Source organism: Martes martes (genome assembly GCF_963455335.1).
Source record: "Martes martes genome assembly, chromosome: 12".
Lineage (NCBI taxonomy): Eukaryota > Metazoa > Chordata > Mammalia > Carnivora > Mustelidae > Martes > Martes martes.
The window spans coordinates 62,887,261-62,902,594 of record NC_137900.1 but is presented as its reverse complement, the minus strand read 5'-3'; the positions used below and the strand labels follow the sequence as shown (position 1 = coordinate 62,902,594).

The 15,334-nt window shown below is 47.7% G+C and overlaps 1 protein-coding gene across 4 annotated transcripts in view; it reads right to left on the bottom strand.

Annotated features, from left to right (window-relative positions):
• Window positions 1-15,334, bottom strand: part of LOC308352798 (stimulated by retinoic acid gene 6 protein-like) — a 48,971-nt gene that overhangs the window by 26,761 nt on the left and 6,876 nt on the right. For 2 of the 4 annotated variants that reach the window (XM_080819179.1, XM_080819180.1), the window contains exons 2-5: window positions 10,656-10,731; window positions 8,813-8,913; window positions 6,059-6,189; window positions 257-377 (exon numbers count right to left, since the gene is read on the bottom strand). In XM_080819179.1, the coding sequence (XP_080675305.1) occupies window positions 257-377; window positions 6,059-6,189; window positions 8,813-8,913; window positions 10,656-10,731 (429 nt within the window). The remainder of the gene's footprint in view (window positions 1-256; window positions 378-6,058; window positions 6,190-8,812; window positions 8,914-10,655; window positions 10,732-15,334) is intronic. The other 2 variants (XM_080819182.1, XM_080819181.1) reach the window with 1 other exon arrangement.

The following is a 15,334-nucleotide window of genomic DNA, read 5'->3' as shown; positions in this document are numbered from 1 at the left end:
TTCGGGGAACATTCTGATCACAAGTGGCTTATGAAGCAGAAAGCACAGTGGACCGACCTTCCACAGCCTGACGTGCAGTCCCACAGACAGGCCCCAGTGGGACTGGGACCAGTCACCCCACCCGCCCATCTTGAGCCTCAGGTCTGGGCAAAGAGGCCCTCCATAGGGAGCTCCCAAGTTACCCCCAGCCCTTTGTCCAGAGGTCAGCCACGGCCGAAGCAGTCACAGGAAGGCAGGCAGGCGGCATCCATCTTACCAGATCAGAGAGTAGCTGAAGCCGAGAACGGAGCTGAGCAGCTGGAACTCCGACGAGAGGCAGGCAAAGAAGGGGAAGTGGGACAGGCCGACTTCCATGCCTCCGATCAGCAGCACAAAGGCTGGGAGAGACAGAGCGAGAGATGCCGTGAGTATGAGAGATGCCATGAGTCCTCTTCTCATGGGCTCGGCGTGTCCCATGGAAGCGATGGGGGCTTTACAGTGACTTCGGGTCGCAGGCCTCAGGACCCAAGGAGATGAGAGGACAAGCCCCAGCTCCGCAAGGAGGAATGCAGGAATGTCTTTCCCTCTTGCAAATGACCCTTCCTGGGACCTCTTCCATGCCAGGCACTGGCTACGTATTGAGATGGAGAAGACCTGGCCCCTGCCTTTGGCCAGCTCACAGCATGAGGTACAGACAGGCCATGTAAAAGGACAAACAGAAACGACCAAGACCAAGAGTAAAGCACCGGGAGCGGACCACGGCAACACAAAGTGAGGTGATGTGTGTGCACAAAACCTTGTGTAACCACTCTGTCCTAGATGAGGCAATGATGATATTCATTCTGCCACTGACTAGCTCTTAGAGGGTTTAACAGGGTCCAGGAAAATCTAATCATGCAAGGTGACCTTTACGAAGTATCTGCTTTAAGCCGGGTCCAGAGCCAGGCACTAAGGCTACAGGAGGAATGAACTAGCTTCTTGCTTTGAGATGCTTCCTGTCTAGTAGAGAAGACAGGGAGGAAGGTGAGTGTGTGTTAACAGAGGCACAGTCAATCTGTTGTGGGGACAAGAAGTAGAAGCCCCTGGGGGCACCTGGGTGGCTCAATAAGTTAAGGTCTCTGCCTTCAGCTCAGGTCATGATCTCAGGGTCCTGGGATTGAGCCCCACATCAGGCTCTCTGCTCAGTGGAGAACCTGGTTCCCCCTCTTTCTCTGCCTGCCTCTCTGTCTACTTGTGATCTCTCTCTTGGTCAAATAAAATCTTTAAAAAAAAAAAAAAGTGGAAGCCACTGACTTCACCTGGGTCCTGGATCAGGGAAGGCTTCCTGGAGGTGGTGACATTTAGCAAGGCCAGGAAATACAAGCAGGAGTTTGTAAGATGGAGAGGAGAAGGGAAGGAAGGGAATTCCTCACTCAGAGAATGGGAGGGAGATGGCCGGTTGGGGCTGGTCAGTATTTACGTGCATGTGAGGGGTGGGTGGCCGGCAGGACAGGACCCTATATGAGGAAGAATTTTTGTGAGGATAGAAGCTCCCTCCAAGAGCATAATTTTGCAATCTACCTGTCATAGAGGTAGACAGGGCAACTAAGACGGCAAAACCAAACCCGGAGAAAACATCTACCAGAAATCTAGGTCTTGAGGCCATTTGGTCTCGGCATCTGAACGCGTGGAAGCAGAGGAAGGCAATGGGATGTCTGAAGGCCCGAGAACAGGACAGCCCCGACCTGCCAGCAGACACAAGACACCGAAGCTGAAATCCCAGCTGAAAGCCGACCAGGTGACAAAGGCTGCAAATCACGGGTGAGAAAAACCCGTTGGCCCTGACCTCACTCTGCAGACTAGCTCAGGCCGCTCCCACGACACAGCCCCCATGGAGGCGGCCTGCAGACCCCTAAGACTCTAAAGCGAGAGGGAGAGGAACGTTAGGAGCTGGGAAACCGTGGGCCCAGACGCCCGCAGAGGGAAGAAGCTGACTGGGGAAGCCTCGGGGTATTAGGAGGTTACGGCTCTATGATCACTTTGTGACAACAGGAGAGAGGGAGCTCGAGCCACGAAGCAGGAAATGATGTTCTGACCCTGCCAGCTGCTCCACAGCACTGGTCTTTAGGGACCTGCAAATCCGGACGGCAAGTAGATGCTACCTCACCCATGCTGAGATGCTGTCATTGTTTTAAAAATAGAAAATACCGTTGGGGAGGGTGTGGAGAGATCGGAGCCCCCACATGCTGTAGATCCATGGAGGAGAGCAAAGTCCGGACACAGATTCATGGTATGTGGCTGACTGATGCCGACAAAGGTCCAAAGGCAATTTTGTGGGCAAAGGACAGGTTTTTGAAATACATGGTATTGAAAAAAAATGGATAACCAAAAGCAAAAAAACAAAAACAATAACAAAAACAAAACCCTTCAGTCCTTACCTCATACTATACACAAAACATTAACAAAATGTATCATAGCCCTAAGTGCAAAATATCACGATTATAAAGGTTCTAGAAAAAACACAGGAGAAAATCTAAATGACCTTAGATTAGACAAAGATTTCTTCTATGACACCATCAGCATGATCCATAAAAGAAAATAAATAAATTAGATTTCATCAAAATTTTAAGTCAGCTCTTCAAAAGAAAGTGTTGGTAGAATGAAAACAAAAGCCACAGACTGGGAGCAAATGCAATTCAGACATTTGATAAAGGACTTACACACAGAACGAGATATAGAACCATCAAAACTCAATAGGAAGGAAACAAAACCCCTCACTTTTGTAAATAAGGATAGCAATCCGGACCCTTTACCAAAGAAGCTATAGGATTAGCAAATAAGCACGTGAAAATATGCGCAATGTCCTCAGTCATCATGAAAATGCAAATTAAAACCACAATAAGACAGCACTACATGCTTCTTGGAATGGCTAAAATTAAAAAGACTTTGCTTATTCATTTGTTTTATAGATTCTACATATGAATAAAGTCATACAGTATTTGTCTTTCTCAGTCTGACTTACTTCACTGTACCCTCTAGGTCCATCTATGTTGTTGCAAATGGCAAGATTTCATCCTTTTTATGGCTGAGTAATATTCCTCTGTGTGTGTGTGTGTGTGTGTGTGTGTGTGTGTGTGTATCACAACTTCTTTATCCATTTATCGATGGGCACCTAAGTTGCTTCTATATCTTGGCTACTGTAAATAATGCTGCAATGAACACAGGGTGCTTCTATCTTTTCAGCTTAGTGTTTTCATTTTCTTTGGGTAAATGCGCAGTAGTGGAATTACTGGATCGTATAGTAATCCTATTTTTAATATTTTAGGACTCTCCCAACTATTTTCCACAGTGGCTGTACCAATTTACATTCCCACCAACAGTCCATGAAGGTTCGTTTTTCTCCACATCCTCGCCAACACTTGTTATTTCTTAAATAAGCAAACAAACAAAAAGCAGAATCAGATCTGTATTTACAGAGAACAAACTGATGGTTGCCAGAGAGGGGGTGCAAAATGGATGAAGGGGACTCATAGGTTGCCGGTTATGGAATGAAAAAGCCACAGGAATAAAAGGCACAGCATGGGGCATATAGTCAATGACATTATAATAGCGTTGTATAATGACAGACGGGAGCTACATTTGCGGTGAGCAGAGCATAACATACCGAGATGTTGAATCACTATGTTGGACACCTGAAACTAATGTAATTAAATTAAAAAAAATTTTTTTTGAGTGAGACAGTGCATGCATGAGTGGGGGTGGCAGAGAGGGGTAGAGGAGGGAGAGAGAGAATCTTTTTATTTTTTAAGATTTATTTATTATCTTAAAGTGTGGTGGGGAAAGGGGAAGGGTAGAGAGAATCTTTTTTTTTAAGACTTCATTTATTTATATTTGTCAAAGAGAGAGACAGAGATAGCGAGAGAGAGCACAAACCCAGGGAGTGGACAGCAGAAGGAGATGCAGGCTCCCCCCTGAGCCAGGAGCCCGATGCTCTGGGATCATGATCTGAGCCAAAGGCAGACACTTAACTGACTGAGCCACCCAGGCAACCCTGGAGAGAGACAATCTTAAGCAGGTTCTACCCTCAGTGTGGAGCCGGACATGGGGCTCGATCTCACAACCCTGAGATCATGACCTGAGTCAAAATCAAGAGTCACACGCTTAGCTGACTGAACCACCTAAGGGCCCCAAAGATTATTTTTAAAAGAGACTGACTCCTCGAAACAAACTGAGGGTTACAGAAGGCAGGAAGTGGGGGGATGGGGTAGCCAGGTGATGGGTATTAAAGACGGCACGCGATGTAATGAGCACTGGATGTTATACACAACTAATGAATCACTGAACACTACATCAAACACTACTGATGTACTAGATGTTGGCTAACTGAACATAAAAAATTAAAAAAATAAAATAAAGGGCACCTGGGTGGCTCAGTGGGTTAAAGCCTCTGCCTTCAGCTCAGGTCATGATCCCAGGGTCCTGGGATCAAGCCCCAAATCAGGCTCTCTGCTCAGCGGGGAGTCTGCTTCTTCCTCTCTCTCTCCCTGCCTTTCTGCCTACTTGTGATCCCTGTCTGTCAAATAAATAAATAAATAATCTTTAAAAATATAAAATAAAATAAAAGCTGAGAAAGAAGGGGAAAAAATAAAAAGAGACTGACAACAATATAAATAAAAAAATAGAAAGACTGACTACGTGTTGCCAAGGATACAGAGAAAGTAGAAGTCTCACATGCTGACGGTTGTAATCAAAAATGGAACAATCACTTTGGAAAACGGTTTGACAATCTCCTTAAAAAGTGTGATCTACATGAAGATCCAGCCATTCCACTCACGGGTACGTACCCAGGGAAAACGGAAGCAGAGGTACACAAAGATTTGTGCACAAATGTTCATAGTGGCTTTATTTGCAAGAGCTAAAGACGCAAATAAATCAAATGTCCATCAAGAGGGGATGCCCCCGGGTGGGATGGCCAGTTACAAGGTTTCCGACTTTTGGTTTCCATTCAGGTCAAGGTCTCATGGTCATGGAGTTGAGCCCCACTCAATTAGCACAGAGTCTGCTTAAGACTCTCCTTCCATCTCCTTCCCTCTCTCGCCCCCAACCCCACCCCGGGAGCGCTTGCACGCACTCTCTCTCTCTCTCTCTCTCTCTCTCGGGAATAAATAAATCTCGTTAAAAAGGAAAAAAAAGGTGAATGGGCACACACAAAGTCTGTTTTCTCAATATAGTGTAACACCACCTGGCAATAAGAAAGAATGAATTTCTGGCACAGGTTAAAGGTATATGCATCTCAAAATAGCTACGCTGTGTGAAAGAAGATACACCAAAAATAAAAAGTACATTCTGTATAATTCCGTTTATATAAAATTCTGGAAAAAGATCAGTGATGAGGGCGGTGATGGAATAGGGTGGGAAGGAGAGATGACAAAAGGTGACAGGGAAGTTTATGGGGTTCGTTGTCTTGATTGTGGTCCAGGTTTCATGGATGTCAACATTTGTCAGAACTTATCAGATCATACACATCAAAGAGGTGCCTGGTGGCATATCATTTCAGTGTTATTTGCATTTCCCTAAAGATTAATGAGATGCTGCCAGGCATTTGCTCATACAAGCCTGGAGGCCCTGGGAGAGAACCCAGCTGGGCAGAGAGGTTTGGAGTCATTGCACTGGGATGGCTTATTCTGTAAATTAGAATCGATCCTTCAGGGAGAACGAGAGACGTGGGGAATGAAGAGGCCTCAGACCAATGGCCAAAGAAATAAGCATTGTTCTGTGAGGAGGAATGCCAGGGCTTGTTGATATCAAGAAGGCAGCATGCCTAGGACTCAGGACTGAAATTTCAGGGGTGGGTGATGGTGAACCCACTTTTTAAACCTTTATTCTCTATCTGAAGGAACTCTGACTCTCCCTGGAAGAAAGCCCCACAAAAAAGCTTTGAGACCTGGCAGATGACACATCTTCCTTGGGGAGGTTACAGGCAGGGAGGAACACTGATGGCTCATAACGTTTATCCCGATCCCTGGGAGCCCTTGCATGCGCTCTCTGAAAGCAAGACTTGCCACGGCAAAATTCCCAGCGGGTATGCGGCAGCCCTTACCTTGGGCCCACTGTGGGATCTGCAAGGGCTGGTAGCCTTCTGAGAACAAGAACATGACCTTATTGGCTGTGGCCCCAAAGGCGATTCCATAGGACCATCGGTTACTAAAGGTGCCCACGAAGTCCAGAGGTCTGTGAAGGAGGGAAACAGCTCGTGAGGCCAGACCCCCGCTCCGTCCCACAGTTCACCTCCAAATTATCAATCCTACCCTGAGGAGGGATTATTGGGTGGTGAATTTTTCATTTCAACTGGCATTTTTCTGAGACCCTCAGGGCCAATTCTGGGGGTAAATGTGGATTCAGGGTACCGAAGAGAGGAAGACCAAAATCTTTGTCCTTGAGGAGCTCCAAGTCCTGCGGAGGAGAATGGGGGAAGGGACACAAGCAAGGACACTAATACCCATGAGAACAAATAAAATAGGATGAGTTTCATCAATGAGAGACACAGGCAGTGTGACTCAAGAGACCAAAACCAGGACTATGTGCTCGACAGGCCTGGGGAAGCCTGCCCTGTGCCCGGCCGCTAGGAGAGCCCCAACATCCCTGGGGAGGTCTGGGCAGCATTAGCCATGCAGGTTCCACGCAAGCGTACCTTCCCGGCCACAGCTGATTGGACCAGGGGTGACCACCTGACCCTGGGTGGGCCAGTCAGACCTCTGGGTGGTCTTGGATTTGGGGCTTCTGACCCTGAGGACATGGGCCAGTGAGCTGTTAAAATTCTGTTCTGGAAAGTCATGCCACGTTGGGATCAGAGCTGGTGCTAGAGGCAAATGGAGGCTGTAGGGAAGGAAGGATCCTAAACCAGATGATAAAATCAGACAGCAGAGAGGACAATAATAAAATGGTGCTGAGGGGCTCTCGTGACGCAGGGAGGCAAGAACAGAATTAGTCTCCCAGAGATGGTCATCTCAGGAGACCAGCGGCCGTGAGGCCAGCCTTGCCAGGTTCTATGAAATCTGGGTAACTTTATAAAAATCCTTTATTTTCCTTCTACAAAAACAAGCTTTACAGGATATCTGTTTCTTCTAACCAAAATAGCTCTGTCCAGATCAAAGTAAGCAACCGCGTCTGGAAAAAAGAGAGGACTTTCCCGTCAAAGGACCATCTGAATCAAGTTTTGATGAAAACACTGGGAGCGATGCATGGAGGCAGGGACCTGGGGCCAGGGTCTGGATCTCACCTCCTGCCCCTTTAGTCTTGCTTATCCTGCCCTTCAAGGCCCAGCTCAAGGAGCACCTCTTCCGGGAAGCCCCCCCCCCCACTATCACCCAGACACCTCCCAGCAGGCCCACCTAGTTGCTGCCTTGCCTGTGTCCCCTCAGCCCTAATGGCATGTCCGTGTTTCACACACTATTTTTTTGTCTAGAAAACTATACGCTCCAAGAGGTGGGTACCTAGTACAGGCTCTTGAAAAGAGTGGGTGCTCAGCACATGTTCACCAACACCCGTTTTGTGGATGTGAACCGAATTCAGTCAGTCCCACCTGTGGTACCTCAGAGATACGTGAGACTGTTTCCAGATCCTTCAGACAGATGGCAGCCCCCACTCTGCTTATGGCAGCGACACTGTGGGCGGCAAATGAAGAACTGCTTGGCAAACCGGCGTGCCACGCACAAGTGAGGGGCTTCCAAAGCGTGAAGACAGTAGGCCTGACAGAATCCTTCAGAAAAGCGGGGGTTTTAATGGGAAAGTGGCCAGGGAGCAAGAAAGTTGTGCCCTTACCAACTGAAGTCGAAGCAGTTCAACATGACCCATACAGAGCTCCTGCTTCTGAAAAAGTCCCGCACCAGCCCCACCTGTCAGACGCCCAGGGCCGAGTCTGGCTCTGCACCCCAAACAGTGGGGCTCAGGCCTGGCCTCTTGGGAGCAACTGACCCCTTCAGTGGGTGCTTTCCAGAATGAGTCTGCTCCTCAGAGCTGGCACAGGGCCTCCCTATGTCACCCTGAAGCCGTAGGTCACTGCTAGCCTTGGTCTCCATGCCCTGCTTCCTCTCCCTTCGCCAGAGCCCAAGGTGGAGACCTTAGTGTGTTCGTACCCTCGAGCCTGCTTAGGCTCCAGCACCGGGAGAATCAGAGCAAATATCAAGCAGACCTCGGTGAAATCTCTTGTCACTTGTTAGCTGTGTGGACTTGGGCTGTCATCCATGACCTGAGGATAAGAACCTCCAGTATGCTAAGTCGGCAAGAGGGTTCGTCCAAGTAACGCAGGCAAAGCAAATGGTTCAGTGCCTGGGTCACGGTCACTGTGCAATAACTGTTATCTGCTTTATCATCATTATTATTATGAATTATTAAAGGATGATGTGGCAGGGATACGAACGATTAGAGCGTAAAGATAAACGTGATCAGGGGTGCAGAGACTCAGGATGGCAGAGCCAGCAAGGGCTCGAAAGCAGCCTCGTCCGAGCGGGATCTCCTGGTGTGTGACCCATGGTGCCATCCTACCACAAATGCTTGCTGCTGCCGGTGACCAACCCAGAGCTCGCTTCCTCCTGCTTCCCAAGGGTGCCATAGGGCTGGGTGTGGGAAGCCTTTTCCCACAGGGAGTGGAGCCTCCTTGAGACGTTGTAATCACATCTGGGCAGCCCTGGGTGCTGAGGCCACACTGGCTTGGAGGCCAATTCTGAACTTCCGGAGCTGGGCAGGGATGGGGTAGGGAAGGGAAGGAGGGGTGGAGAGGAGGCAAGGCTGGAGCGGTAACGGGGAGCTGTGCTGGCCTTGCGACAGGGTTCCCCAAGCTGTGGCGACCACTCACATGATGATTTCAAAGCGGTTCCCCAGGAGGTGAGAAGTGTCCTCTCTCTGCTTACGGTGCTCTCGTCTTTGGAGAAAGGACAAGATCAAAATGATGAAAAGCTACGGGAAGAGAAGAGGAGAGCGTCAGTGGGACCATTTATCCTCAGCGTGGCCACGGGGCCTTCCCTGAAAGAAAACGTGTGGGTGAGCAGAGGGCACAGAGCATCTATGACTCCTCAGACCCCCGAGGCAGGGAGCTGGCTACATGCACTCTTGAGCTTCCAGAAAGCTCAGTTTTGTACTGAGCTTACCTCTGTGTTGCCCTGAACAGGTTCAAATCCTGTCTCCCCCACAGACTGACTGGAAGAGAGACCTAACTTCACTGATTTCCATTTCCTCATCTGTAAAAAGGGCATAAACCCTGTCAGGTTACAAATCCTTCTTTGCTCTTTGTTTTTTTCTTTTTTTTAACCTGCTGTGGATTCAGTCATATTCGCAATTCTTGATACCCCTTGTCTCTCCCCCTTTACTAGAAACCTCTTGAGAACTGTCTACACTCACTGCCTTCATTTCCTCACCTCTCGCTTGCTCTTTAACCCCCTAACCTGGCTTCACCCCCATCCATGGAAACACCTCTGGCCAAAGTCAAAAATTACCATCAATCCAATGGAATCTTGACACACAAATCTGGCTTGATCGCTCAGCCATGTTCCACGGTGTTGACCACCTCCTCCTCTTAGAAACACCCTCTTCCCTAGGCTTCCATCAACTGTGCTTTTCTGGGTGTTCTCCATTACCTCTCAGCCTCCTCTGCTGTATTATTAAAGTGCTCCTCATAATGCCTCATAGTTCAGTCCAAGGACCCCTTATGACCGGATCCTCTCACCCACATCCATGCCTTCAATGACCATCAATGTACAGAAGACTCACATGCTTGACTCTTCAGCCCAGACCTTGTCCATGATCTCCGTAACTGTTCATCAAACTACAGAGTTGGCTTTTCTTTTTGATGTATTGAAAGCTTCTTAAATTCAGTATGTCTTAAAATGGAATTCATGATTTGTTTCCCTGCCCCGTTCTTTCAACCACCCCAAACCCTGATCTCTTCTGGTTCTTCTTAACTAGTGAATGGCAGATACCGCCATTCTTCTGGCTGTGCAAGTGATGAAACCCACAGCCCCTCAACTCTTCCTCTCTCTAACTTCTCTATCCTATGCATTACCCAGTCCTATTGTCTTGCCTCCCAAAAGTCTTAAGCTGACCACCACCATCCAGGATGAGCTAAAATCTGTAACCATCTCCTCTCTGGCCTACCTCTATGCGACTCCCACAATGCGACCAGAAAGATCATTTCAAAACAGAAATCTGATCACACCAGCCTCGTGCTGGAAACACTCCAGTTACTCCCCACCGCACTTGGAATGCTGACACCACTCCTTCGCACAGAGCCCCACAGGGCTCCGCCGGACCCAGGTCCACTCACCTCCTAGATACCTCCACCTCAGCTCCCCACTCCAGTCACACAAGCCCTCTCAGCTCCTCACATTCCCCATGCCCCTCTTCCACAGGGCCTTTGCACGTGCTCTCCTGCCTGCCTGAGAGGCTCTATACCACATCTCCCAGCAGACCTCAGCTGTCATCGCTTCCTTAGAAGAGCTCTTTTTTGACTCCCCTAAAAACCAGTGTCTTTGACTCCTTGGCCTTAAAAAGCCTTCTTCTGCCTGCTTTTTTGATGCATAATGCAAGAGAGCAAGTTGAGGAAATTCACCCGATGTCTCTCTGCTGACCTATTCAGGCTCCTCTGGGAGTCTGTGTAAGGGAGTGACCCAGTCTGCTCCATGCTCTCCCCTGCTTTTACTTACTGATGGGATGAGGGAATAATGGAGGAAGAGCTCCAAGTCCACTGAGCCAACACAGGTGCCATTTAGCTGCCTGGTTCTGAAAAACAGCCCAAACCACATTCATACCATCAGTCACGGCTGTAGTCACTGACCCATCAGCCTTGAGCATCACTGGCAGGAGCTCGGCTTGTTCCCCACTAAGACCATCTGATCTTCTTTAACTTTACTTCCTCAGGGCCAGCACTGCCCACTGCAATGTATCTTCCCTAAGTGAATTTATACACACCCATATTTCTTTCTCCAGCCTGATTATCTATCCAACTGTCCTGCTAACTGGATCTAACTCCTTTTCTCTTTCTTTCTTTCTTTCTTTTTTTTTTTTTTTTGGTTAATTAATTTATCTCTTAAGTAGTCTCTATACCCAACATGGGCTCAAACCCATGACCCCAAGGTCAAGGGTCATACGCTACATGGACTGAGCCAGGCAGGTGCTCCTAGCTCCTTCCTTTCTTGATGACATCGTCGGGAACAGATTCAGGCTCTGTGAGGCCCAAGGCTTATCTAATTTGGACACCCTTTTCAAATAAAACTAAGAAATCCTCTTACTTTTTTGTATTTTCAGGAAAACATGCCGCCCCATAAACGTTTAACAAGGTGCCCCCCGCTCCTGCCGAGCCTTGGCAGGACCTCCCTGTGTGGGAGGCTGGAGCTTCATTAACTGGGCAGGAACGCCGCAGGCATCTGGACCAGTGGCTGCGGACCGTGTCCTCTCCAGGCTTCAGAAGCGGGATGCTGTGGCCTCAGGGCTAAAAGATGACAAGGCAGTTCCACGACTTCTCTTGACAGGGACACTGGGACACTCTCCTTTCCGGACTCCCCCATACTTTGCACTTGCTGCTCGGATTCCACTCCACCCCCTCCCCCCAGGCACGCTCACGGGCACCCACAGGTCTGCGCTACCCATGGTGGGCCCTCTCCAGGCTTCCTTCCCTGGCGGTTCCTGCTTTTCCCTCCAAGGTCTCAGGGAAGAGCACTCCTCAGGGAAACCCATGAGCAGAGCACCTTCTCCTGTAGTTCTTTAAAACCCCAATGTTCCCCAGGTATGTGTAACCACGGGTCTGAAAGATCCTAGAAGTGGTGGGGAAGGTGCCGGAACCCAGGTCGCCAGAAACATGATAGAACCCTAAAGGTCACACTTCTGCTTTCAGGAAGGTACACGGAGCACATACAACAGCCTCCCCATCCCATAAGAAACCCTCAAAATGACAAAGATGTCATTTAAAAAAAAAAAATCAGCTCAGGTCATGATCTCAGGGTCCTGGGATCGAGTCCCGCATCGGGCTCTCTGCTTAGTGGGGAGCCTGCTTTCCCCCCCTCTCTGCCTGCCTCTCTGCCTACTTGTGCTCTCTCTTTCTCTTTCTCTCTCTGTCAAATAAATAAATAAAATCTTAAAAAACAAAAACAAAGAAAACAGAGATATTTGAAAGCAAGAAGGGGATCTATCAGGGACAGAATCTATGAGAAGACCCTGAATGATACAGAGCAATTAAGATTACAGCAAAGAGGGGAGCCTGGGTGGCTTAGTCAGTTAAGCATCTGCCTTTGGCTCAGGTCATGACCCGGGGGTCCTGGGATGGAGCCCCATGAGCCCCACATCTGGACTCCCTGCCTTCTCCCTCTGCCTCTGCTACTCCCCCTGCTTGTGCTGTCGCTTGCTCGCTCTGTCAAGTAGATAACAGCAAAGAGAAAAAGCATGAGTCAACAACGCCACACACACAGGGCTCTACACCCACAGTGCAAGAGGGGAAGCAGGACAGGGTTGCCAACAGCCCACTGAACGATGAACTGGGGTCTCGCAGAGTCCCAGCTGTCCTCCCACCTCTGCTGGCCAGCCAGGGGCAGTGGCGGTTGTCCCCCGGAGTGGTGTACATGGGTCAGAGAGAGAGAGAGACGGGTAGTGCTCTGGATCACAGGTGGTCCTGCGAAGGACCAGGAGCTTCACCTTCCAGATGGCCAGCCCCAGAGGCACCCCGCCTAGCGGCGTCTTACCCTCCAAGCCACCGCCCTGATGGCAGCCTTAGGACAAGCCACCTTCCAGAAAGCGGGCACCCCAGTGGCCACTCAGTCACAAAGAGGAGCACCCAGTCCAGGGCCATCAAACATCTGAGGAAAGATTACACCACAAAAGGGAGCTAAAAATTGAAGAAGGGGCGAGACAGAACCTCTCTGAAGTCATTACTATAGGAAATTTTTTTATAAGAAGCATAAATCCAAGGAAGTAGAAGGGCACAAGGAGCAACAGCAGGCAAAAAATCAGCAAAATTTACTGATTTTTACCCGAGCACAGGATTTTAAGAAAATATACATTTAAATAAATACATAAATATATAAATATATATGACAAATGAAGATAAATTTATCTACCTAGCTATATCTAGAGAGATATATCTTTATATATAGATAACATTCTTAGAAACACAAGGACACAAATGACCCTCTGGAAAGAAAAGTGGAAGAAATTCTCAAGAAATAAGAAAGAGGATTCTAGAAAGAAGGAGAAGGGTTTAAAAGCAACAACGAACAGAAAATGAGTAAAATACATGGTTAAATATCAGAGAGCCTGGTTGGCTCAGTCGGTTACGTGTCCAACTCTTGATTTTGGCTCAAGTCATGATCTTGGGGCTGCGGGATCGAGCCCCATGTCCAGCTCTGTACTTGGCATAGTCAGCTGGAGATTGTCCCCCTCTCCCGCTGCTGTGCCGCCCTCCCCCAACTCATGCTTTCTTTAAATAAATAAATATCTCGGTGAGTAGTTATTGTGACACATAATGTGTGAAATGCCAAATTGGAGATAAAATACCAGGTGATATCCCGCAGGGGGGAGGGGCGGGGTGGGAACAGGTGTGGACCCAGAGGGGAGAACGGCACCATCCCATTCTCCCGCTTTGCAGGAAGATGAAGAAAACGGTTTCCTCTTTCTGGGCAGTATAAGAAAAAAAGTAGTTCTAAGGAAGTATGTTAAAAATCCATAGGTAACTGCTGGAAGAATACAATTACAGTGTAAACCCATGTATTAAAAAGTATCTATGGAAGAAAGAAAACTCAATCGCTCCAACCAACTATAGGAAGAGAAAAAAACAAAATCAAGATTAGAAGGGAAACACCACGAGAACAATAATGTCCGAAGAACAATAAGCCACCGACAAAGAAGAAATATGCAATGAGTTCTTAAAATTCCAGCTAGTGAAAAAAGTAGAAGTTAAGATAAAGTAGAAGTTAAGATAAAATGTTATCTATTAAATGGGGAATTATTGAAAATACTACCCAATATTACTAAAGGTAGTAAGAGTGTTAACTGGTATAACCATTCTGTGGACTAGTTTTGCAATATATACACCAAGAACTTTCCAAATACAGCAATCCCACTTCCAGGAATTCTACTTCTGAAAAATATAAGCTAAGGAAATACTCTGAAAGGTGCCTATAGATATGCTCAGACTCTCTCTCTCTCTATCCTCACTGCGTCACTCTCTCGTGTGCGCATGTATATAACATTTGATATGTAATATATGTACAAATGTATAAAGTAGTTAATAAAAGTCCTTTCTTCTTCCATAACTATGTGTGTTTATAACCTCTATAGTGTTAAGCAAAAATGAGATCTGACTAAACTTGATTTTTTCACTTAATCAAGGCAAGAAAATGCATTTACTTAGGAAAGGAAATATCTCATGTTGGTACATACAGAACCATCACACTCTTCCAGACAGGTGACCCCACACACAGATGCACCAGTGGGCCTGTCTCCTGCTCGAGGGGCTGAGCTGAGAGCTGGTCTGGCAGCATCTGGAAACAGGTGAGCTCATAACAGGTCCACAGCCGCCGGAGTCTGGCCCCCTGGGCTACCTTTCCTCTCCAGCAGCCACTGCCATGAACATATGAAGTCTACCACAAGCAACTCAAGCTCGAAAGCCACGGAGACCCCTTCCTGGCAGATCCTGGTGGGGCAGGTGCGCTGAAGGGTGAACGTCTACACAGCAGCAGCAAGCAACAGCCCTAAATGTAGAAGACCCGCCCTCCACGGGTGATGCCTTCTTCCAGCATCTGGAACTGTTCTTCCAGAATTCAAAAACTCTTATCCTATTCATCGTAGAAGTAGTTTCCGTCAATTGATGAACAAGTGACATTCTGACTGAACCCTTGTCTTCATTGTTTCACATTTGTCTTACTCATTAATGCACATAAAATGATCAAATAACATTCACATCGAAACTATGCTCATTCGTCAAAAGCAGGTTGGCTACAGATAAGAGTTCAGCGAAAATCAATGAAAGCATTCCATGAGAATTAACTGGCTGTATGGACTCTGTAATAAAGAGCGTTGTATTTCATTATGTGTAAGTTGTGTGATACATGCTAGGTAGGTACAACGTATGTCAAGCATATATATTTTTTTCCAGGGAGCCAGCTGTTGCACATCTCTGGCCCACCACTGGGCAGATGTGGCCCTGGCTCTGGGCATGGGCAAGAATAATGAGGCTGTCCAACTTTGGAAACGAATGTCAATTTAAATTATGCTTTGGGAGAAAGAGAAGTTTAGAGGAAAAACACAAGAGGGGGGCCAGTGCCCCAACCTAACCTGTTCTCCCAAGCTCTGCCAAAGGAGGAGATTGGATCAGTTCAGTGCTTTTTTTTTTTAA